General features: G+C 45.8%; 1 protein-coding gene across 1 annotated transcript in view; it reads right to left on the bottom strand.

The window, feature by feature from the left end:
- Positions 1 to 26,500, bottom strand: part of LOC119400457 (BAH and coiled-coil domain-containing protein 1) — a 223,748-nt gene that overhangs the window by 37,286 nt on the left and 159,962 nt on the right. Inside the window, exons 12-21 of the mRNA XM_049418079.1 lie at positions 24,807 to 25,031; positions 24,306 to 24,494; positions 22,405 to 23,711; positions 20,728 to 20,978; positions 17,397 to 17,513; positions 15,905 to 15,985; positions 12,992 to 13,119; positions 10,592 to 10,759; positions 9,664 to 9,810; positions 6,434 to 6,584 (exon numbers count right to left, since the gene is read on the bottom strand). Of these exons, the coding sequence (XP_049274036.1) occupies positions 6,434 to 6,584; positions 9,664 to 9,810; positions 10,592 to 10,759; positions 12,992 to 13,119; positions 15,905 to 15,985; positions 17,397 to 17,513; positions 20,728 to 20,978; positions 22,405 to 23,711; positions 24,306 to 24,494; positions 24,807 to 25,031 (2,764 nt within the window). The remainder of the gene's footprint in view (positions 1 to 6,433; positions 6,585 to 9,663; positions 9,811 to 10,591; positions 10,760 to 12,991; positions 13,120 to 15,904; positions 15,986 to 17,396; positions 17,514 to 20,727; positions 20,979 to 22,404; positions 23,712 to 24,305; positions 24,495 to 24,806; positions 25,032 to 26,500) is intronic.

Consider the following 26,500-nt stretch of genomic DNA (forward strand, 5'->3'; position numbering starts at 1 on the left):
AGAGCTTCTGGCAAGGAAGTGCCCCAGCCTTTGCAGCAACGCCCTGTGAGCTGCAGGGTGTGACCGGGAGTCAAGCTCGGCCCTGCAACGTCATCTTCGTGAGGACGTGCCAGATGACCTACGGCTACGCCCCGTAGGCTGCACAGTAAAAGGACGAGCGGTACAGCCGCTGCGGGAGCCTGACGCTGCGGTGACCAGACACTGACGGCCCGTGCACCAACAACGTGACGAGCCTTACGACTCGACACCGGAGCCGCAGCTTGCCAAGGCCATGCACCTATGATGCACTGTAAATACGACTTGCTAGCTTCTGTACGTAGTGTTTAAAAGAGTGTTATAGTATATTTTGAGTGTGTCTTGCTACTGGGGTTTTTCATATTTGGGTTTCTTCACTTACAAAGAATTTTTTGTGCTCACCGTAAACCAAGTTTCTTCTGTCCATGTTTAAATTAGCGCTGTGTTTTCAAGATGGATCCGTACCAACGAGCTCGCATCCAAACTCTTCTAGATCACCGTTTCCATGTCGTGTTTCATCACCTTCAGAGATCATGACAGTCCCGAAAGAGTTAAATGGAACAAATGCCTCTAATACGATTTGTTTCATACTTGAATTACACACCCCTGTTCATCTCTCAGTAAATGGAACTCCTGTTAAACAGAACATATTCTCTTGGCCCCTTCATGTTGCATTTAATGAGAGCCTACCGTACTGATAAATTTTCACATTGTAATTAGGTAATTTCTTATTGGTCGTTATGGTAATGTACAAAACAAAAAGTTACTTTTCAGGACGATGTGGTTCTTCTAAAAGGCCCACCCCACAGACTAAAGGAAATTCATGTCAAAACACCTTTTTTTTTCTTTATCACAAATAATTTTCAAATTTGAAAGGTAAAAATTTGCTTCCAGCAATTAGCTGGTGCTTTTCAAATAATTACAATCGTATCAAGGTTGTCAAAAAAAGAAAAGCTTTAGCCTGTAGTTCAGCTGTTGCTGAAAAAAATGATACCAAGTTTGTGTAAATCTGTTCATAGAAACTTCCTCTAAACTTCCAGAGGCACTGCACAAAAATAACAAAGGCGAGAAAATGGCATTTCAAATTTTGAGAACATTGGTAATTTTATCTACTAAGACTGTAAGGAAAAGAAAGGCCATAGCATAATATATTCTAGAACATAATTTGGACTATTAGATACTTCAAAATTGTGATTGCTGAAAATTGACATTTTTTACGATTTTTTGCTATTTTGAGACCCTCGTTCGCACCATGCCTCTTAATGTTCAAGTTACACTGCAATTATAAAAGGAGCTGAACGAACAGTGTGCTCATAACCAGAGCACAAGAATGGAACATGAGGTACACTTACAGAAGTGGTACAAAACTTGCTGTGGTATTTCAGTTAGCATGTATTTGAAAACTCAATGCAAGTACAATCAATAAAACAGTCACCTGTAGTGCAATTGCTTTTTTCTTTTATGATTAGTACAAGAACGGTACAGTAAAAGCTCTTTAATTTGACACTCGCTAATTCCGAGAATTGGATATTTTGGACGTGTTATCTGGTCCCGGCCAGCATATGCATTGTTTAACTGCATCAAACTCTTCATTAATTCGGTCATATTTGGTGCAACCCGGTTAATTCAGGTGATCATCGGAGCACGCCGAGTGTGCATTGCTTAACTGCATCAAACTCTTCGTTAATTCAGTCAATTTGGCGCAACCCGGTCAATTCGGGCGATCATCGGAGCATGCCGAGTGTGAATTGCTTAACTGCATCAAACTCTCGTTAATTCGGTCAATTTGGCGCAAACCGGTTAATTTGGGCTATCCTCGGAGCACGCCGAGTGTGAATTGCTTAACTGCATCAAACTCTCGTTAATTCGGTCAATTTGGCGCAACCCGGTTAATTCGGGCGATCCTCGGAGCACGCCGAGTGTGCATTGCTTAACTGCATCAAACTCTTCATTAATTCGGTCAATTTGGTGCAACCCGGTAAATTCGGGCGATCACCGGAGCACGCAGAGTGTGCATTGCTTAACTGCATCAAACTCTTCATTAATTCGGTCAATTTGGCGCAAACCGGTTAATTCGGGCGATTCTCGGAGCACGCCGAGTGTGCACTGCTTAACTGCATCAAACTCTCGTTAATTCGGTCATATTTGGCGCAACCCGGTCAATTTGGGTGATCCTCGGAGCACGCCGAGTGTGCATTGCTTAACTGCATCAAACTCTTCATTAATTCGGTCAATTTGGCGCAACCCGGTAAATTCGGGCGATCACCGGAGCACGCAGAGTGTGCATTGCTTAACTGCATCAAACTCTTCATTAATTCGGTCAATTTGGCGCAAACCGGTTAATTCGGGCGATCCTCGGAGCACGCCGAGTGTGCATTGCTTAACTGCATCAAACTCTCGTTAATTCGGTCATATTTGGCGCAACCCGGTCAATTCGGGCGATCCTCGGAGCACGCCGAGTGTGCATTGCTTAACTGCATCAAACTATTCGTTAATTCGATCAATTTGGCGCAACCCAGTCAATTTGGGCGATCCTCGGAGCACGCCGAGTGTGCATTGCTTAACTGCATCAAACTATTCGTTAATTCGATCAATTTGGCGCAACCCGGTTAATTCGGGCGATCCTCAGAGCACGCCAAGTGTGAATTGCTTAACTGCATCAAACTCTCGTTAATTCGGTCATACTTGGCGCAAACCGGTTAATTCGGGCGATCCTCGGAGCACGCCGAGTGTGCATTGCTTAACTGCATCAAACTCTCGTTAATTCGGTCAATTTGGCGCAACCCGGTTAATTCGGGCGATCCTCGGAGCACGCCGAGTGTGCATTGCTTAACTGCATCAAACTCTTCATTAATTCGGTCAATTTGGCGCAACCCGGTAAATTCGGGCGATCACCGGAGCACGCAGAGTGTGCATTGCTTAACTGCATCAAACTCTTCATTAATTCGGTCAATTTGGCGCAAACCGGTTAATTCGGGCGATCCTCGGAGCACGCCGAGTGTGCATTGCTTAACTGCATCAAACTCTCTTTAATTCGGTCATATTTGGCGCAACCCGGTCAATTCGGGCGATCCTCGGAGCACGCCGAGTGTGCATTGCTTAACTGCATCAAACTATTCGTTAATTCGATCAATTTGGCGCAACCCGGTTAATTCGGGCGATCCTCAGAGCACGCCAAGTGTGAATTGCTTAACTGCATCAAACTCTCGTTAATTTGGTCATACTTGGCGCAAACCGGTTAATTCGGGCGATCCTCGGAGCACGCCGAGTGTGCATTGCTTAACTGCATCAAACTCTCGTTAATTCGGTCATATTTGGCGCAACCCGGTTAATTAGGGCGATCCTCGGAGCACGCCGAGTGTGAATTGCTTAACTGCATCAAACTCTCGTTAATTCGGTCATACTTGGCGCAAACCGGTTAATTCGGGCGATCCTCGGAGCACGCCGAGTGTGCATTGCTTAACTGCATCAAACTCTCGTTAATTCGGTCATATTTGGCGCAACCCAGTCCATTCGGGCGATCATCGGAGCACGCCGAGTGTGCATTGCTTAACTGCATCAAACTCTTCATTAATTCGGTCAATTTGGCGCAACCCGGTCAATTCGGGCGATCATCGGAGCACACCGAGTGTGAATTGCTTAACTGCATCAAACTCTCGTTAATTCGGTCATACTTGGCGCAAACCGGTTAATTCGGGCGATCCTCGGAGCACGCCGAGCGTACATTGTTTAAGTGCGTCAAACTCTGTTAATTTGGTCATATTTGGTGCAACCCGGTTAATTCGGGCGATCTTCGGAGCACGCCGAGCATGCATTGTTTAATTGCATCTAACTCTTCATTAATTCGGTCATATCTGGCACAACCTGGTTAATTCGGGCGATCCTCGGAGCATGCTGAGTGTGCATTGCTTAACTGCATCAAACTCTTCGTTAATTCGGTCAAGTTGGCGCAACCAGGTTAATTCGGGCAATCCTCGGAGCATGCCGAGTGTGCATTGCTTAACTGCATCAAACTCTCGTTAATTCGGTTAAATTTGGCGCAAACCGGTTAATTCGGGCAATCCTCGGAGCATGCCGAGTGTGCATTGCTTAACTGCATCAAACTCTTGTTAATTCGGTTATATTTGGCACAACCCTGTTAATTCGGGCGATCCTCGGAGCATGCCGAACATGAAGTGCTGCAAATGTGCGACGCAAAGGAACAAAAATGGCGGACAACCAAAACGGCCACGCGCTTTCAAAAAGGCATGGTTGCCATCCACAATCGCGTTGTTGGTATGTAATAAGGTAAGAACTCAAAGCATGCTTCAGATTGAGACACAGGGGCTTTGAGTCGCGTTCACGTTGTGAACGAAGTCACAAACGACGAAAATTGCGGCTTTTGCACTGCTCTTAAGCAAAATAATTACTGGATTTATGTATTCCTCAAGAAAACGAAAGTGCATTGATGTAACAGGCATTTCTTTGTTGTTTTCTCGATAGTTTCGATAATTCCGCATTCGGTTAGCTCAAATAGTTGTTCTGGTCCCGTGAAATCTGAATTAACGAGCTTTTACTGTATTCGCACATGGTGACATTTAGAAACGCAATGCAAGTACAATCAGAAAAGCCCCCCCAATCACTGTATATTGCAGTATAACCTCGTCACAACGGATCTGTTTACAACAGACATTCGGATATTACATACCAATTTGCGGCGTTATGGCGACCTCCGTATTTGTTAAATTGATTGAGCTTCATTTACAACGGATTCTGGTACAACGGACATTCGGATATAATTGACTAAAATGTCAGGCCAGCAATGTGGTCAGGACTCCTTTAGAGCGGACTTTTCTACCACGGACATACCAAATTCAATAACTTCGAACTTCAAACATCGCTTAGCATACTTTCGGGACGGGAACAGCGTGCCGCGGATATCAACGTACCGATTTTTAAAAGGCTGCCGATTTCCGATCTGTCAATGATCAGCTGTGCCTAGCTGTCGCGACAAAACATCGGCGCGCATTGTGCTTGGTGTTGCATTTTGAGACGCTGACGCGCGAAATTGCTAGCCGCTGCCACTGCTTCTCCGAGCGGTCGCTGCGCTGCGAGTTTGGCCGGGGGGTCCGCTGCCGATGCGCAAAATGCCAGCGGGCGATGCGATTCGTTGCTTGCGACGAAGGACATTGCGGCTTCTTCGCTTTCGCATGTCCGCTAGCGCGATGTTCTTGCCCGAAAAGTTTGGATTTGTCTTGTACATCGGCACCGTGAGCGGAGTTAGGCCTAGCCACGACATCGAGTAGAAAGCTCGACTGCGATGTGCGTGGCCGCGGTGCCCGATGTTTCAGAGTACATCATGCTCGATTGCGAATACAAAGAGTTGTCCCGCGGTGGTCTTCGTCATAAGCTCCGAAGTGCTGATAAGAACCTCTAACAGCGGGTGCAACGAGTCAACGCTATTACAGTCGCACGTCTGCGATGTTCTACGCACGTCTGCCATGTTCACGACAAGTGCGGCGTGCTATTGTAATCTGATGATTCAGCTTCCGCTTGCAGCTGCCACGCTAAAGCGTTCTAAATTATCGTCCACCTGTGAACACAGAATGAGTGCGAATGCGTCATTAATGCAATTTTCGACAGCCACGACCTCGCGACGCACAAGCAGCAGACGACGATCCCGAAGCGAGCATCACGGCAGATGCAGCCAATCAGAGGCCTTCAATTGAACTTCAAACATGTGCTTTTTGTACGCTTGTTACTGAATGGAGGAGCTAGCTGAAACGCTGGACTTGAACATGGAGAAATGCTCTTTACGACAAGCCCAAAATGGTAGCGCCCGGTTGCGCTGTTGCTGAGGTATAATTTTGAAAAAATAAACGCTTTTTTTTTGCTATTTCCACAATTTTTGCCAAGTCGGCAGACGCAAAAAAAAAAAAAATTTTTATAGCACTTCTAGGTAGTTTTCAGTGAAGATATCTTGGAATCAGATAGAAACTGGGCTACAGAAACTAAAAATGCAGTTTTCCAAAAATCGAATTTCTTTTTTGGTCCCCCGTTAAAAATAAGACCATGTTTAGGACTCGTACTTCTCTCCGGTTATAACAGACCCATTCAGCATATTACATGAAAGTCTGTTGTAACAGTACTTGGATTTTACATGCTCTCTTTACAACAGACCAAAATCCTCTTCACTATGAAGGTCTGCTGTAATGAGGTTATACTGTATCAGTGGTTTTTTTTTACGACTAGCACAAGGTTGGTTCAGATTCAGACATTGCAGAGGTGCCAAATGCTTAGCTGTACAATCCCAATAATTTGTGTAGGTCAATTCACCACTGAATGAAAAAAAAAAAGGTTTGGAACGTTTCAAATCAGAAATTAAATAAATACAAGGAAAACATAAAGAGCCCAACCAAAAGAGAAACAATGTGCTTACCCGAATTGTTTTTTGCAGCTGCTGAGAGGCGGCTGAGGGGCACGTTTTCAGTTGAATCACTCCCCTGGTCATCAGAGTCGGTGTCGTTTGGTGTCACCCCAACTGCTCGTGAGCACTTCCGCAGCACCGAGACCAATTTCTGCCTTCGACGCTAGAGAAAAAAAAACACACGCACCAGATGCTCGTTTCATTCTAAGCCTTTTTAACTATGTTATGTGGACATTAAAGGGGTACTGACAGTAATTTCCAAAGCTGACTTTACTTGGCCATACAAATCTCCTGTATATAGAGACTGCTTCGAGCAGGTGTGAAGCTCGGGAAACGCGGATAAGATATTTTCACATTAAAGTGAATTTTCATTTGGTGCACCTACTGACATTGACACTAGTGTGACTAGTTTGCACAAGTATGGCTCGCTGTGACGACGTCAGACACCAAAACGTTCAAAATGGCCGCTTGTACATTGCCAATGGAGCCACAGAGTGGAGCGGCCGTAGAAACATCACAACATCTCACACGAACACGTGATGAGAAGCTCATACTGTGTTGTGACATCAGGGTACAGTAGGAACTGAAGCTAGTTTTTAAAAACGCTCGGTAATTAATTTTTCAGTGCACACTTACGCTAACCGATACATTTCTGAGGCGCTTGAGGCCTTCGTCTTTCATTAGACGAAAAAAAAAAAAAAAAAATTGGCAACTGAAAATTTTCATGTCAGTACCCCTTTGAGCACATACCGTCAACACATTACAACAACTACAGTATGTAGGACCAGCAGCAATATGTGCAGGCAGACAGAGCAATTTTCAGTGCAATTATCATCTGCTATACTGCTTCTTTCAGAATGAAATACTCCCTGCCTTTGTTAACCGCCACACAATTATGGATAGTGACATAGGCGGGGCGAAGGTTCGTCGCAGCACCCCCCCTTCCAATTATGTCAACGTACAGCGTTGAAACTGCCCCCCCTCCCTATTACGTCAATGTGTGGGGCTGCCTTTGCACCCCCCCTCTTAGGTGAATAGCGGGGGCGGCCGCCCCCCCTGTGCATTGCTTCACTATCCATACAGCCTATGGATAGTGAAGTCAGAAACGTTTAGTTTGTTTGTTTCTTGCAACAGCAGTGCAATCAAGCTTAGTATCCAGCGTGCTTTTCTTTCTTTTTATTTCTTTAAAGTGGCCAAGCCAGACAAGATGCTGGAAGCATGCACTGTGCGGAAAGAAGCAATCTAGCCGATGATGCCTACAAGGGAGATGACTTGTGCACCGATGCCAGTCTGTCTCACAGATCCGGCATACTTGGAGCACAGCACTTCTGTAAGTGCTGTGCTGTAAGTGCTCCTGTTGTGTCCTTTCATAATCGGAAGGCTTCCGATTCCGGAAGGCTTCCAAGATAATCGGAAGGCTTCCAAGAAACGGTTTGGAGACCTAACAGCAAAACTTGTCAAACACTTTTTTTTCATACCTGCCAAGTTTGGAGAAAAGGAATCCGGGAGATCTACTCAACGGGGGGGGGGGAGGTATGAAGTATGCCGACCGCTGGGGGGGGGGGGGGGTACTGCAATAGCAATTATATGGACACTGTCAGCGGGATTTTGCGGTAGCTGCTGATCTGTACAGAGTCCAAACCAATAACATCGCTTACGCATCGTCTGTTTCACATGCGAGTAAATGCGCGCTAGTGCTAGGGACGAACGCGGTTGAAGCAGAGATGAAACGACCCGGCCGTCATCGTCGCGCGAAGGGCACATGCGATAACATTGCTCCGCGTGCAAGGCCTGTCGTCGCTTGCTTACCAGTTATTTCGTCGGGCAAGGGACCATAAGGGGCGCCGTTGAGACGGGGACGGTCGCGAGCGCTGGCGAACACGCTATCTCGACAGACATCGGTAACGGCTACCCTTTTAAGTGCTGGGCTCTCCACTTAAAGCAGTAGTGACACAAAATTTTGAAGGCGAGATAACTTGTGGGGTAAATTTGTGTGTACACAAACGCATCATATACGAAATATAACGACTGATATAACCTATAACACATTTGGGATCAATTTTTAAATTGCGTGTAGCGCATCTGTATGCGAAACGTCCCACCTCGCGTCACCGTGACGCACGGGGTGCGCAATGCACTGAACGCGCAGGGCAAAACTGGATTTCCGGGAGATTTTCCTATGACCCGTACAACCGGGAGAAACGCTCAAAATCCGGGAGACTTGGCAGGTATGTTTTTTTCTCAAATGACACAAAACTGGTAAAACATGACACAAAACTGGTAAAATCACAATTCGAGCCCAAATCTATAAACAATATGGCAAGTTTTGGAAAGCTGGCAGATATCCACATGGTATATTCGAAGGCAGCAAATGGTGCAAGAGAATCCGAGGGATGAAAAAGGTAACACCAAAGTTTGGGCTAGTGGGCGCTGTAAGATAAAACAGCAAGATTTCTTGAAATGGGGACCAAAGGAAGCTACACGGATCCTTGCAGTTTGCTTGCAGTGCCAAACGTACTGTTGGGGTGCTTTCTTCATAACAGCAGAAAATTGTGCCAGATAATACGAGAGGTTGACAAAGTGCTTTGTCACCGCCTCCGTTCCCCTTTTCCATTGCGTTTTCTGGCGCCATTTGCTACTACTATGAACAACTTAGCCCAGCAATATGTTTTCACAGGCATATTTCATGCATTTCATGCACATGATGGCCTAGTCACTCAAATCACACATAAACATTATCAAGAAGAGGAACAAAGAGTAACAGCAGTAGACTTCTTCAATCATATGAGTTGTGAAACTCCCTATGCCGTCAAAATCCAAACACGCCATTGGCTGAATTTGCAGAGGTCTGCCAATTGTGATGCCATCTGTAGGTAGAAAAACAAGCTAATAAGTGGCAGGCTTTTGTGTTGCATTGCATAAGCCCGCAAGCGATGTTGCATTGATGAAGCGAGCAGTGTGTTTGTGTTGTGGCTTACATTTTGCAGATGACACTGCGGGCACAAAACTCTTTGACCGTTCTTAAAAGTGCTTTTAAAAGTACTTCTAATTCTTGCTTGGTTAGCTTGCACAACGACAGCGAAGACTGCAGTGATGCCGTGTGCTTTCTGCCATCGCTCCCAGTTGGCACGCTGGTTTTCTATCCTCCGCAAATTTGTCCATGGGCATGCATGGGTTTCGGAAACGAGTTTTGCAACTGGTCTGATTGAAGAACTCTGTGACAACAGTGAATGCATGCTAACCACAGTGGAAGCAGAGGAGCAAGAAGCAGTTCTCGACGGTTCAGAAGCGCATTCCGAGGGGGCATAGGAGGAGCCGGCTGCACTAGTTGTGGCCTTGCCAGAAGTGTGTGGCTGAGCTTTGGAAGTGGAGGGTGTAGTGGCATTCGCCTGGAAAGAAGCCACACCTCAGCTCAGTCTGTACGGGGGGCTCACTGTTGCCAGACACACAACTTTGAGCTTGATAAAACTGCCAGGTGACAGAGCTTAGCGTCATCAGCTCTCTTGCATCCTGTGCCCCAATAACATGCGACTTTCCACCACACCTAACATTTTGTAACCAGTGGTTTTGGCTATGAAACCTTTTAGCACATGCAGTTGTCCAATGTCCCAGAAGACGTCACACTTGCAGGCTCAGATTCAGAATGAACTATATGGAAACATCACTTTGGCTGAGATGGTTATAGATATATTAGAGCCATCTCACAGAGTGACAGCACTGATAAATGCCTAGCTGTCTTAAAGTGTTTGGTTTATCGTAATGATGGGCTAGTTGGTGACCCATAATATTGATGAAGCAGCATACAAAAGACACATTCACACACACATAAACAAGACGCAAACACAAGCAGTGGTTTAATATCAAACCTAATTTACGATTTTTATAACCGGTATAAGCAAACATAGTGAATGAAATGTAGAATTTAATGAGGGCACTTTTGTGCTCAATGCAGTTTCATGACAACAAGGTTTGACTGTCCATGCAATGGAGCGTAAACACAACTTGTGTTAGTATTCAACTTCAAAGCTTTTAAATGCCAACAATGGTGCTGCAAGATTCCCTATGGCTTGGTCAAGTAGCCCAAGAACTTAGGAGTTAATAAGCAGAAACACTATGCCTTGGAATTTCAAGTTTTTGAACACCACAGACCATTTCTGAATGGGCACCCACCTTTTCGGGCTTTGCACGCTGCGATGTGCCAGAGGTGCTGGCTTCCTGACGTTCGGGTGGGCTGGACAGTGACGATGACTTAACCACCCCAGCATCCAAAAGAAATATGCGTTCGCTGCGGCGCACGCACCAGATGTCGTCTTCTGGTTTTGATCCAGAACTGGACTCCTGCACCAACAAACGAAAGTGCATGTCCGTGCTAATTCGCTCACGATAATGCTGCAACTGGGGCTAGTTGGTTATGCATACTTGTTTGTACTGCACTGTTGTGGGCATAAAACATAGCATATGGGCAGCAGCGTATTATGCCTGCATCCTCCTGCACGTTTTGTGTGTCGAAAAAATGCACAGTAAAAGCCACAAGAGCTTGATCGCATGCACTGTGTGTCCTTTCTTATATGTCCTAAACTAAGCAAAACGAAAAGGCGTGCTAGTTGGTAATGGTTCATACTAAAAAAAATTCAAACCACTAACACGACGTGTTGTGCCCTTCCTTGTCCCTGTCGTACTAGCGCTTTCAATTTTCTAAGTTTGAAGTCCTAAGCGGAAGCGAGTACAACACTGTTACACATAATGCATGCATAAGAATTTCTACAAAATTATAAAAGCATCACCAGCATGAAAGCAGATACTCAGCTCACATGTATTAGAAATGATAAGTAGCTATGCCAATGTAAAAGCGTAAAAACGACTGCCACCTGGGGTTCACAGCGGCTAAGAGAAACAGATTCAGTGCACTGACGAGCAGTTTAAGAGGAATAGTATTCACTATGGACCCGAGCCTTGAGTTATGGAGGAAGCCGCTTTCCTCTCCCCTATCTACCCTCTTAGCCTGTACCACGGTGCAAGAAGTACTTTAGGTGAGCGAACGACGCAGAGGGAGCGTTTGTTGGGGAAAGGTGGATTATGTTCTCGTTTTCTGCGTGCCGAGAGATCGCGTGCCAGACTGAGTACCGTGGCAGGCTGCTGGCAAATTCCGCAAAGCACCTCCAGCATGTTGGCGACTGTTTCCAAATCCGAAAAACCGAGTTACTGCGCAATATCGACCACGCAACACGTCGCGCAAACGGCCCATTTTGACGCTTATAGCGTCGCTCGTCGCTGTGCAGTTCATTTCCGTGCATATGGAGTTTGGCCTTCACAGTCCATGTGCTACGTTACCCGTGCAGCGCACACACTTTTTCTCGTTGCTGCCGTTGCTTTTTGAGCTCGTTTTTGAAAATATCAGAGTGGCCAAGTGTTTATGCGCTACAGAAGAATGGGCAAGTGCTTTGTGCCCTTTTGCAACAGTGGCTACAAATCTTGCAAAGAGAAATACGTGCTTTTCACGCCGCCAGCCAACGAAGGAAGGCTTCAGGCATGGAGGCGTGCGATACCACAAAAAGACCGCGTGCTGCAAAGGACGTTTCTTGCACCATGGTTTTACCTGGAATTTACATAAGTTCTTCAAAAACAAGGACCCATAGGACCGGGACGCTCCTTTAATAAAGTGAAACCAGCATTGGCATGCGTTTGTTTAATTCTAGTTGCGAAGTTTAATGTCACAGGACTTCAAAGTTGGAGATCAGGTGCAGCATTTTGAGTTTCTGAATTAATTTTGACTACTTGGGATTCTTAGGTGCGTGAGAAATCAAAAGAAACGGCATATTCCTGCATTCCGCCCGTTTCGAAGTGTAATTGCCGCGGTAGTGAACGTTTGACAAATACATGTGCTTCGCCTCAGCGACTGTATCAGTTGACTGACGGTGATAAGAGGGTGCTATTTCTTGTACTAAATACTTCACGCACCATTGCACTCGTCATATTCGCTATGTGCACACTGGTTAACTGGAAGAGTTGCCTCAGTAGGCGCAGGCTCTGGCTGCTGTGCACACGGTGACGTTGCGTCCGCTTGAACGGGCCGTAGGGTGCCTCGATGCGCGCGGTTGCCAAGGCAGCCTACCGGGTCAAAGTTGGTAGCGCCATCTCTCGGGCTCCTTGCGAAGCAGAACGTAGTCGCCCAGCGGGTAGTCCTCACCTAAAGTACTTCTTGCACCGGGGCCTGTACTAGTATCTCTCCCATAGCTGCATGGCAGTTTATGTGTGCAGTGGAAACCAACACTGTTACAATGCTTTCTCAAACCTGTAAAATGCGCTGCTCTAACTAAAATGAACATGTGCAGCACCGAAGCTTTCATTCTCCAGATGCTCACATTGTTTGCGGCAGTGTTGCGTGCAGTGTGCGAATGGTTGTTGTTAAGAAAAAAGGTTCAGAGCAGAAGGAAGAGTTTAACGGCGTTGTTTGTGCATCTTTTTTTCCTAACTGCATCTTTTTTCCTAACGACAACAATCTGCGAGGTGCGCAAAACACTGCCGTGACCTGCTAGTAACTGGCGCAAGCATCTGCCCTTGCTTGCTTACCTTGTTCTTTGAACTTGCTTTGTGACTTGACTTCTTCGTTTGCTGCTGGGGCTCTGCTGCTGATTTGGCTGGTTTGTCTTGCTTCTCTTTCGCCTTTGTTGCATTCGGGTGCTTCGAAGAGCAGACTGCTAGAGTGCAAAAATTAATTTTGCTTAGTTTCATGCACTACAAACCTTGCTTGCATCCATGCATAGACTCATACAAAGAATCTGATACAGCTGAACTTGGTAGTATATGATAAGTTATAAGTAGGGGTGTGCGAACATTCGAAATTTCGAATATTTTTCGAATAGTGTTTGCTATTCGATTCGATTCGCACTGAAATTTTACTATTCGAACTATTCGAATTTCCCAAAGACAAATGCAGTCAACGTCCGGTTGAAAGTGAACCCTTCAGATTTTCAATATGCTTCACCTCATTACACCCCCGTATTGCGGCAAAGCTGCCTTTCAAGCTCCGCTACGGTCGCAAAGGTATTAACTCAAGAAAACGCTGGTTCCAATATGGAGATGAAAGATGTGGCACAGTTGGGAGCTCAATTAATGCTGTTTTGGACCTGACATTTGGGCAGGAAGTCTGAAAAATCGGACGCCGAAGCTATTTAGCATCCAAAATTTCAGATGTTCTTATATATCGATGTCTACGAGGCAGATTTGGAACTCCGGACTTGAAGGGAGCACACCCTTGTCTGCCACATCAGTTGGCCTTCCACAGAAGTTGAAAGAGAAGGAGAGGCTGAAGAAATGGCATCTCTGCCTATCACATGTAAAGTGTTGTCGGCAACACTTTGGTTGCACCAAATCATGTACATAAATACAATTCGGCCCTTACATTGCCTCATTCTTGATAAGAAAGACGACTATGAAATGTGACCCCACCAGCGCTTCATCAACCTAGCGAAAAGAAACACTTTCATGTTGCTATCTCACAAGAACATACTTAGGGATTCTCTGCAACTTTTTCTGTAATTTCACTTCGAATTATTCGAAAAATGTTTGAGAAATATTCGAAAATTATTCGAAATTATTCGATTCGATTCGCACTCAATCTTTATTATTCGAATTCGCTTCGCACCCAAAATTTTGCTATTTGCACAGCTCTAGTTATAAGTTATTAAATGAACAATGACACGATGATTCAAATCTACAAAGATTCAAGCCAATATCAGCATGTATGAAATAAATGCTTATCGACGAATGCATTAAATACAGTCAACTGCCGATTTTTCGGACTCCCTAGGGACCGCGAAATCGTCCGAAAAATCGGGCAGTCCGAAAAAACAAATTCATGCTTTTTTATTCTGCTCAAGTGGTCAAATCGCCACAGCCACGTCCGAAATAGCTTTAATGCCTCCCAGTACAATTATCAGGCATTGTGGTGCGCTCCCAGGCTCTCGCAAATACATTCGGTACCTGCCGCGAACCCCGCTTAACTACGTACGTGCCAACCGCCACTTTTGCATCTCGTGATGAGCGCCGCTGATAACAGCAAAGCGCGGAATATATTACGGCTATCTCGCATGAAGCGTTTGTAAACGATGACGCGGAACACAGACTGTGGCGGAAGAGCGAACGACTCGACCGGCTTTCCCCGATGTGTGCGCGCAAACATGCGCACACACATCGCCGAATCGCCACCGATACGCAGCATTCGCTGCCGTGTCAAGCTGATCGTTTCTAGTTGTGTGCAGCACATCGCCAACTAAGCTGACGCCGTCACTTTACTGTTGCTGTATCGTACGCACGCATTTATCATGAAAGGGTTCGTGATGCGCACTTAGTTCCTGACCGCACACGGGCGCGGCAATGGCGAGCTGGTTTCGTCCGCGAAGGCAACGCATCTACGCGGCGCACTTAGTGGTCTCGCAGAAAGAGGCAGCAAGAATGGCGGCGCTGCGCATTTGGGTTCTCGCCTATTAAATGCGTGCAGTACGCATGCAACTGCGCTAGGCCACGTGCACTACCGAGCAGTTAACTGTAGATGCTTATCGTAAGGGTTATCAGCGATTAAGCCGTACTGGCGCATTTGCCAGCTGCTGCCATCACGCCTCCGTGCATTTCCGCTGCTTATTCGTAACCGTAACATCGCCGCACGGCGCCGCGATAGCGGCCCCTTTGAATTTCTGGTCTGCTTCACCACATTACGCGTCGGCATTGCGGCAAAGCTGACTTTCGGACTCTGCTACTGTCTCAAACAGATCGACTCGCGAAAGCGCTGGCTCGAACCTACGAGATGATAGACGCGGCAGAGGTGGGGGCTTCAAATAATGCCTTTTGGACCTGCAATTTGGGCAGAAAGTCCGAAAAATCGGACGCGCAGTAGCTTCAGCGTCCAAAATTTTGGACGGTCTAATACATTGAAGTCTATGGGGCTGGTGACGGTGCCGCGAGAGCGTCCGAATTTTCGAGCATGTCCGAAAAATCGGGCGTCCGAAAAATCGGCAGTTGACTGTACAACGAAGGCATTCTTGCATTGACTACAACTTTGTTAAAGGAGGCTCAGCCATATATATATCAAACAACATTCACACGGAATGATGTAGCACCTATGCAATGTATACACAACGCAGGTAACTTTATGAAACAGTAAATAGGTAGACATAGTCAAGAGCAGAAGCAATGCTACATAAATGGTGCAACATTTCAACTTACTATTTGGTTTTAGAAAGCTGCTAAGTTTTAGCTGCCTTTTTTTTTTATTCACTGGCTAACCACACTTGTGGGGTGCTTTCACCCCACTCCAAGAGATGTGCTATGCACCCACAACTGTTTTTGCGTCAAAAAGACAAAAACCAAACAGTGAACTCGGCAAGATGAATAGAAACTGAAGTGTGATCTCAAACAAATTTGTACATACTATTTATTAAAAAAAAAACTTTTTTTGTCCGAGGAGAAATAATAAATTCTGCATACCATATGACGGCTTGCTTGGCTCGGGGCAAGATTTCCGTCGCTGTTTTGAGGGTGAGCCAGGTGCAGCTGCTCCTTTTGGTTCTATGCAGCAAAATAAAAAGATAAATAAACGAAGCAGTGACAGTGTGCTGAAAAAGCAACAATAGTTTGCTCCGATTACACGTTCGGTCAACATAGCTTCACTACTTCTTATCACGTGTCCCAAGTTGAACAAATACAATTGTAGATAAGTAAAAGTGGCTAGCAACATTGTTGGCAAAAAAAAAAAAAAATATCACGTTGTGAAATCTGGCCTATCACACCTTTTGGTAAAGTGAAGATTGGTATTGAAGAAAAAATATACACAAGGCAGAACCACGATAACCACAACATGAATCAATAGTTCCAACACCTCTAAATCATTTTTGTTTCAGCATGCGTAATGGCAGTTCCAAAACCGCCCCTGTTACTCCCCAGTATGACCAATGAGTGGATACAAACGAATGCAAACACAATGAAAAACTGCTCCTTACAATTGGCTTAAAACATGGAGAATATGGACAGAGTATTTTCTTGGAGGGGAACAAAATCTTACCATCAAGAATGAAAAATATTACAAGTGGTGTTTAATGCTTGTGTTAAGAAACACACTGGCACCGACAGCAAAATTGTTACGTGAACATTGTTGGAGAATACTTTAAATTATGATCGAAGTATACTGCACGGTAGACAACACGGACAACAGGAAGACTGGGACAGGACTGGGACTGCACTTGTCCCAGTCTTCCTGTTGTCCGTGTTGTCTACTGCACAGTATACTTCGATAATGAATCACAACTGGCCCAAGCTTCCAATTTGCTTTAAATTATATCTACGAATCAAATGCTGCACACTTAGTAAGCTCCCTAAACATTAAAGCTACATAAGGTTCTTAGAACATCTTATCATTACGCAACACTTTTAAGAATACATAATAATAATAAAGAATTACTTAAATCTTGTTTGACTTTACAATTAAAGAAAGTCCACAGTATGTGACTTTCCAATATATCATTATCGTCTGCTCATTTTTGTGTCCACTGCAGGAAGAAAACCTCTTCTGGTGAACCCCTGTTACATGCTTGCAGATTTCCTCATTTCATTAAATTGTGCTTTTTCAGAGAATCAAGACAATAATTTTATTATGCTGCAGATATAGTATATATACATGTTGCTAACAGTTCCAACAAAGCATTGCCTGAATAAACTGTTATTTTATTAAAAACGGCAACTTTATTTAAGTTGCTCCCACTTTAAAATTATACGCATTGCAAGAATCTCCTGCTGCACAGGCCACAACTTTTTGCTGGAGCTGGATGATTCAACATCAAATATAGTATTTGAATATGCGAGTGAGGAGCTTAATGAGGAATGTTGTAAGAAAACAGCAGACCACAGGAAGAAGTTTGAAGCTGCTACACAAACGAAACTACATTTTAAATAACAAAGAAGTGTCCGGCATTCACCAACATACCTGATGTCCCCGCTTTGGCTTCTGGTTCAGTCAAAGCCTGGTATGGCTCTGAGCCAATTTTGATTGTTAAAACTGGCACGCATGGCTGAGGTCTCTTGCCTTCAACGTCTTTAGATGCTGCAATGAGAATTTAAATTTAACACTTTTCAGTAACAGGCCCAACAAACCACACATGAGGGCAACAATGTCTGAACACTTATGTGACTGCGCCTATTCCCATCGTTAGTACGTCAACGATGACTTCAAGTTCAAATTTTGGCACTCTGAGCGCTTCTGGACAGCTAATACCATCCAAAGTGTAAAAGAGCGTCTTTTTTTATCAGTTTCGCTTGTCAGTTTCTTTTTTCCATCCCGGGAAGATTTTTAAAGGGACACTAAAGGCAAATAACAATTTATGTCAGAGTGAAAGCCCAATGTATGACAACTTCTAAAACGGCAATATTATCAACAGCAGTGCCCTACTTACCGAGAAATTAAGCTAAATGTATCACATGATGAGCGCCACGAGTGGGACATTTTCGAAGTGATCCCGATGACGTAGGGAAGTCGGCCTACAATAAATCACTAGTAATCAAACTAGCAGCAGTAAAAAAAGAACATTCCGAGCAACAAAAGACGTAATAAAATGCTGTTTGTTCGTTTCCGCTTGATTCATGGAAAACAAAACCTCCGTGGCGTTGCCATGGGGAACGGCGCGCGTGGTTCAAACATGGTTCAAAGGTTCCGTTTTCGCCGAACTGTGCCTCGCCCGTCTCAGAGGTAGTTTCGGGATCGCGTACTGCCGTGCGTGTTTTGCGCGCTCGTGAAAGTCGCTCTGACAGAAAGTTCGACAAAATGCCGCATGCGTGTGATATTGCCGGATGCCCGAATGGTGCACGCCAGTGCTGCAGCAAGGAAACCGGTGTGTCTTTTCACTGGGTGCCGCGGAATGAACCCTTACGCTCGAAGTGGCTTAGTGTCATGCCATTGCGCCAGTGTGCTAAACAGTCAAAACCTCTGCGTGTGTGCTCGCTGCACTTTCGTACTGAGGATTACGAGACCAACCGCAACTTGGTGACGGCTTTGAATGTGCCCATCCGAGCAAGTCTTTGCCGCAGCGCCCGTTGTTGCTACTGTGGGTCCCGCTACTTCCGCTCGGCTGCTACTAGTGTCGGCGGCCGCGCAGTAAAAGCGGGCAACGTTGGGCACGGCAGCAGTGACGTATGAGAGTCGTATTTTCAGGCGGGAGATTTGAAGCGCGCTAACGCGATGCGGACCACTAAAAACGTGATTTTATTTCAAAATAAGCACTTCCTTGGCACAAAAGCAGCACTACGAGGTTTCAGGACCGCTATTTCAACAATCAACGTCGACTTAATATTTGCCTTTAGTGTCCCTTTAAAGCTCGTTCGCAGTCGGGTAGGTGAGCGCTTGTTTCAGACATGGCGTCAACATCGCTCGCGGGTTCTACGCAGAAACGGCAAATTTCACCATATTCTGAGGAACCTGAGCTGGAATCTCTGGATGATGGTAGCAGCACAGACACGGAAGTTGACTTCGATACATCAGACTTCAGTAGGAACGGCAAAAGTGCATCAGACCGCCCCGAAACATCAGCAGCTATCCACCGGTAAGTTTCATCCTTTCCTCAGGCCGTTTTATCGCTGCCATGTGTAGATGTAAATGAGGCTTGTGCGAATATTCGAGCACTTCGAATATTCGAACAAATATTACAGTATTCGAATTGGCTTCAACACAAATTTTAATTTTAGGATATATCGAAGTATTCCAAATGAACGAATAGACATACATAAATCGCATGTAACCCCTTGCAAAGGTGATTTCACTGCAGCGGAGGGGTGCTATACCGTGAACACACCTATTCAGGGGAAACCCGCACTGCCACGAAGCCACACTTTAAGGTTAAATGAACATACAGGAAAACCTTGTTAACTGAAAGTCACTGGGACTGTGAAAAATCTAATTAAGTGGGTTTTTGAATTAACCAAACAAAAAACCAGGATGCAAGGAACTTTGAATTACTGAAAGTAATCAGATGTAGTCGTTTGCTGTGCCTGCTAGTTTGCGGCACCAAGGGTTATGTTTTCCAGCAATACCCAGTCCCAATTTTGCCGCTAAACCGGGGAAACGACGGGCCTTGCTGCTGCCAGCGCAAGAAAAAAAAAGAACAGGGGAAAAAGAAATCGGTCTCGTGGTCAACTGAAGTGCGTGCCTGTGGAAAAGAAGACATGCTTCACTGCAACACAGTGATGGCACGCAGGCAGCATGTCACATGCTCCTTGCAGTGTCAGCACGTCGTGATGCGACCATTCGCCCATTCTTTCTGGTAAAATAAAGAATTTATATATTTAATAATGACCAGTGTGACGAAATTCACAATGTGTTCTGGGTGGAAAAGATGATCATTGAAGTTTTCAGACTGAGTTTCGAACTGAGACAAGGCTCTTGGTAAGCGAGAAAACGCACAACAAGAAAATGCGGGTGGCGACGCCACATTGAAATTTGCACAGCAGCCGTCGTGATGTCAGATTCTGACGCTGTCTAGTGGGGCTTACGTAGGTCCTAATCAGCAAAAATGAAGTATTTACATTGACCTCTGAGGGGGCCATAGACTTAACATTCCAAGTTTCAGGAAATTTCGTTGAGTCAATGTGCCCAAAAATACGACAAATACAGTTTAAAATCTGTGACGTCACGCGTGTAGATTTCAGGGCGAAATTTAAAAATGGAACTTTGACCCTGATTTTCTCCTCTATTAAATAAACTTATGATGGTGAAATGAATGACATTCGAGTTCTCAGAGTATCAGCCTAAACTGATTCGGTGTTTCACTTCAGTGTTCCTTTAAGAACGGAGCAAAGTCTAAGCCCGGCCCAACCCGAGCCGCCAGCTCAAACACGGGCCTGGCCCTAGGCCCGGAGCTTCACGCCCGAGCCCGGCCTGGGCCCACCATGAAAACTACTTTACACAGCCCGGCCCGGCCGGGCTCGGATTTTTGGGTTGGCTCGAGCCCATGCAGTGCTCTAGGATGGATACATCACCACCTGGTATAGGCACCGAGGATGTGCACAACGTCTATGATTCCTCAAACAACCACATCACATAGCAAGCAAAGACTACAAAGCAAAGCTGTAGACATAGCTATGATATTTAAGGAAATAGCGTTCGCGCTTTTGCAAGTTCAGTTCATTGTACCTTCAAACAGCTAACCATTGTTACAACAGCTCAGTAGCATATGCTTTTCTTTAATTCACTGTAGACAGCTATTTTTGTGGTATCTTATGAACAATATCGTCAGGTACAATAACACTGACGCAAAACGAGCTCTTACCTGCTGACACTGTACTCTTTTCTGCTGCTTTCTTGGTGGTTGTCTCGTGACACGACGACTTCACCAGCTCCTTGCTCGAAGCAGCTGCATCGGCCTTCTTGTCTGCGACAACCTCCTTTGCATCGGTGCTCTGCTTCAACGCATCAAATGGCGACAACGGCCGAGTTGTAGAAGAGTGACGGCGCTTCCTCTGATGAGATGTGGATGCGGACGATGCCTTCTTGTGCGCTGAACTTTTTTCCTGATCACATCTGCAACGAACAAAACTGGAATCTGACACAAGCTAAGGCAGCTGATATAATGCACTTAGCAATAAATACCCTGGATAATTTGCGAGTTCCTCACAACACTACCGTCATGTAGGTAATACAACAGGTTAGAGCATAATAACATAGTAGGCAAGTATATCCAAAGCTAGGCTTCTGGATATCTCTCTACGATATGGCATGTTGTCGTAAACTGTCACAATGAACACAAGCTGTCACGCACACATACAATAATGTCCCATACTAGTTCGCCTTGAACACACACCCTCAACACAGCAGCCCAGTGCTCCATTGGCTCGATGAGCTGAATGCTCTGCCATTAAACCGTCGACTCAATGACTCTTACGGGCTGCCTATGTAGTAACTGTGCCAACTAAACTGTTGAGATAATGCGATACTGCTAGTTCATAGACTTACTAAATGTTCCTGTGACACTGGTACGAGGTACGTCGCAATATTGCTCATCCTCTATTAACTATCTTAACATTGCATAATTACATTCGTTTCCGCACTGCAGTTATTATGTGCAAATTTTTGCGAAATACTATACACAGTCCGTCAATTAAATTTCATCAAAACATAACACAGTATCCAACACAATCCTCATTATTAACGTTAACAGTTTTGCAAACACGCACAAATTATGGAACGTTTTCCTTTACACATACTGCAGCCTAAAGGCATAACTTCATCATCCATTCAGTATTTTTCCAGGTGAGTGCGCCAGTACTCCCTATATATATCTTACATTTTATTTCGTTCTACATATGGTGTAAGGTCTTGCCTTTTCTTTCCTTTTCTTTTAATGTTTCCTTTTACGTACTGTATAGTTCAATTTAGTTTCCTTTTATATTATGTTTACCATTCTGGCTTTTTTTCTAATGTATACACCTATCTTATAAGATCTTTTCACACAGATATATATAACTATCTGTCGTAGGGACCCCTTCCACCACTCACTTTGAGTTCTGGGCTCCCTACAGTATAAATAAGACACACTGTATTCTATTTTGCTACGAATAATAAACTGACTGATTGATTGATGAATGTCATGCAGCATCACTTCCTAGCTAAATATTTTACGAGCAATACAAACAAGCAGCAGCAGGCAAAACTGAGCAACTCAAAGTTCGTCTGGGACCATGCTTCCTAGTGCATTTTTGCCTATTGCGCTCCCATTGCCTATGCATGATGAATTTCTCAAGGAAATAAATCCACACTACCACTCAACTTTAAATCCTGCTGCTGCACCACGGGTCAGTTCCACAATTAAACTTTCGCATGTAGCACCAGACATTTAGCATTAGAATTCACTCCTATAAGTTAAATCCGTTATCTTTGTCCATGTAGTACAAATAATTAGAAGCTGGCTTTCCAGTGTCCCAGACTGACAAATATGGCAGGCACTCACTCCTTGTCCTTTCGAGGCTGCAGTTTTGCCAGTTCCCGCTGCTTTTCGCGATACTTGCGCTGCAGCTCTGCCAGTTGGATGCGCATTTCTCGTTCCACTTGTTCCAAGGATTCGGCAGCCGACAGCTTCCCACCATCTTCAGAAGGTGGCACTTCATCTGCGGGAGCTGTTTTGACAGGACTTGGCTTTTCGTCTTCCACTGGCAGCTCCGCGACCTCGGAGGACTTCCTTGCCTCTTCCAAGAACCTCTGTTCAGCAAGCGCGCACAAAAGGCCCAAGCCATCTGTACACGATGCATCAAATGTTGCGGCGGCAGATCCTGCCACTAAACTAGCGTCACTGGCCACAACTTCAGCCTGCTCCTTTGAAACATCGTGCCACTGGAACGGAGGTTTTGCCTGGGAAAAATCTTTTGAGCTTCTTTCAAATCCACCATACCCATTCTCTGCTGTTTGAGAACCTTTAAAGACAAAAGTCAAGTGGTCACTCGAGAAGTCCTTCGTGACGTCTGTTTTACAAGGCGATGATGGTGCGAGTTTTCTCGGGAAAGCTGCGTTCTCAGTCACTAACGTGCTGAAAGTATTTGCCTCTGCAAACGACCGCTCCGAGTCACAACTCGTCTTCGACTGTGCAAAGGTGGATCGCTGAACAGCCATTTCCCCTGAACTGTCTTTGTCTTCGAAAGAATCTGTCGAGTCTGTGACAATCTTGAGCGAGTCAAACAGTGAGATCTTAGAATTGTTTGGAGAGTCGAGGTTTGCCTCAAGGAGGGGTGGAGATGGTGGACTTTGCGGTGCAGTTTTGGATGATGGGCCTGGGCTGAAGCTTCGACGGGCAAACCATTCTTCTGGACGAGAAGAGGGTGACTGTGCGGTTAGCGCCGGTGGACTGCCCTTCTCTGGCGACACTGCTGCCTCTCCAACCGAATCTCGAGAAGTCTCGGATTTCTCCAGTCGTGGCATGCTTTCTGCCGCAGCTTCTTGGTTGGCCGCAAACTCTTCGATGCTGTCGACCAACAGATCCAGTCCATGGTGGTCGATGAACTCCTGGACACCCGAAGTCTGAGTGAGAAGCACCGGTATGGAGTCGTCTATCTCGCTATCTGACGTGTCCTGAACCTTTACTCGCGGAGGAGTAAATAGCGGAGTGCGAACGCCAGGATCGTGCTCCTCCGGCTCCACATGTGGCTGTGCTGTCTGCTGTGGCAAGTCGTCCGTCTGGTTGGCAGAGTCTGTCGTCTGCACGGCAACGGGCATTGGTTCATCTGGCTCATTGTCATCCGACGTCGTTTGGCAGTCCATATCCACCTGAAAAGAGAAAGGCATTCCTTGCACTTGAAACAACCCGATCATGGACATCCATACAGTTCAAACAGCAGTCACGGCCAACCTCACTCGATTTGTGACTGGAAAGACTTGATGAGTTTTGTAATCACTGATTGGCTAGCAGATAGTGAACAGGAGGGGGGGAAGGAGGAAAACCTTGTAACAGCAGACTCAAATCTCAAGGTCATGTCACGAATCTTCAAATAGCCACAGAGGCCAGCAGCAGCAAGGCCTGTCAAATAGAGACTCTCCAGAAAACTGAACGTGTGACACGCTTACATTACCTTAATTTGGTGCACTTACCAATAACGCAACTTCTCAAACTCTAATCTCTAAGTGCTAACATTACTGGTGTCCATTCACAGTTCCCATTTCAGCTTAAAATGTGCAAAAATGTATTGTCACGGGGTCGTGACGTCCAACACACATACTGTGCTCCACGCCTTTTGCCAATGATCGACACATGCCGTAGCCTATCAGCCAAACAGAGCTAGCCTTGAAGTCACAATGTGTCTCGTTTGAATGCTAATCCAAATTGCAATGCCTTCCTCTGTAAACATTTCGTAAATAATATACCTGGATTGCTGTTGTGACCGAAGTCACTGCAGACCCTGGCTTGACACAGGGCAGGACAGGCGTTGGTCGCAGTGTGTCATCGTCACTCTCCTCGGTTGCATTGTCAGTGTCACACGCTTGCACCCCCTGCTCAACCAAGGGTTGTGGTGGCAACGAGGGGCTGCTGGTCGTCACCAGGGGAGACGTGCCCTGCAAGACATCAGCGTGCCCACTCTGTTGGAGGATAGCTAAGAAAAGAAAAGTGGCACAATAAGTCGTGCAGAGGATGAGAACAATGCCGACCAAGAACAGGACGAGTGCAACACGGATTAATGTAGACAAATCTCGAGAGAATTTCTAGCTTGGGTAGTTCGCATACGTGACCTACAGTCGAGCACACATGCTATGGTCTCTGTTATAACGAATGCTTGATTTTTTCCAACGAATATAGCACAGCAGTCGTAATTTACATGCCGTCTGTGCCTTTGTGTTCCCCAAAGGATTCACATCGTCGGTGCTCACCTGGGAGACCTTTCCAGAGGCCAGGGCAGCCACCACGGACGTGGTGCCAGCCACTTGAGTCAGCTGCTGGACCACTGCAGACGGGTCGTACAGGTAGGACACCACAGAGGGGGTCGGCGGAGTCGCCACCGCAGTCGGCATCGTGGAATACGCAAATGCCGCTCCTGTCGACAGGTCCTTCGCCGCCTCCAGAATCTCAAGCTTTGGGGGCACTGCCTCAAAAACCTGAAACATCAAAGGGACGACAGATCAGTGAAATGTGGCAGAAGGGCAGCTATCAAAAGTTCCAGACCTAAACTGCTCTGTCAAATGGAGTCGAAATCTACAACAGCACATCGGCATCTTGTAAACTCCACACGCCTAACTGTTTACCGTATTTATTCGAATCTAAGCCAATGGTTTTTTCGAAAAAACGATGTGCCAAAGTGGGGGCTTGGCTTAGATTCGACGATTTTGAAAAACGCGCCATTTTTCATCGAGAAAAGTGTTGCAAAACTAGCGCCACCTAGACAGTATTGTAGCCGTTAGTAGCCGAGCCAACACCTGGCTTAAGTACGCATGCGAGGCCGCCATTTTTATCTTTGTGGCAAGTGTTGAGGCGAGCCGTTCGTCATTTCGAGTCTCGCTTCGAGTGGGCTGTGTGTGGCGTAGCTCAATGGCGCCAAACGAGCGTAGTCATTATAGTGCGGCATATAAAAGAAAAGTTGTGCTAGCCGCAGAGTCGTCCTCCAACGTTCAAGCCGGGCGGGACTCTGGAGTGGACGAAAAGAATGTTCGTCACTGGAGGGGCCAACGGGAGAAGCTCTTCGCGTGCGCCGCAACGAGGATGGCTTTTACCGGTCCACGGAAAGGCCGTCTTGATGTTTGCATCAACAAGCCGTTCAAGGATCGCCTGCGGGGATTATACACGGACTGGTCAAGCACCGAGGACCACCAGCTGACGCCGATGGGCCGCATCAAGCGGGCATCACTGTCTCAGTTGGCAGGCTGGGTGGCTGCAGCGTGGGACGACATCTCAGGAACTTTGATCGTGCGCTCTTTCAAGAAGTGCGGCATATCAAATGCGCTTGTTTGCACCGAGGATTGCGCACTGTTTGAGGGCAGCGACAAAGAGATCAGCGATGACGACTCGGAATGAGCGCGGCATCTTGATGATGAACCAAGTGCTCCGTTTCATCTTCATGTTTTCAATAAATGTTTGTGAATTTTACCCGGCCTACATTCGAGGTAAGTTTTATTTTTTTCGGGCTTCGGACTTTAGGGGGTCGGCTTAGAATCGGGGTCGGCCTAGATTCGAGTAATTACGGTACATCGTGGAATCATGGTGAAGCCGCAAGTATAACCGACTTCTCATTCATGAGTCTGTACACCATCGTGTATGCGCAACAAATGACTGTAGAATAGTAAACTGCTTGAACAAGAGCTTTGAACATTTTTGCCTGTGTACGTTATACTGAAGTTTATTTATTACATATTGTTCCATTGGTGCAAGGCATTTGACAGCGATGATTACGGCTGGCAAAGCATTTCGATCTTTGGCAACAGCACCATTATTTTGCCATGCTGCGCGCGGTCATTCACAATGGCAAAGTTCACAAAGGAAGTCGACACCCAATAAACGTTAAGAGTAATACTGGCAAGTACCTTCATCATTTTATACTTGTGAGAAATGTGGTAGCTTCTATGGATTTGAA

The sequence above is a fragment of the Rhipicephalus sanguineus genome, chromosome 7 (assembly GCF_013339695.2).
Source record: "Rhipicephalus sanguineus isolate Rsan-2018 chromosome 7, BIME_Rsan_1.4, whole genome shotgun sequence".
Lineage (NCBI taxonomy): Eukaryota > Metazoa > Arthropoda > Arachnida > Ixodida > Ixodidae > Rhipicephalus > Rhipicephalus sanguineus.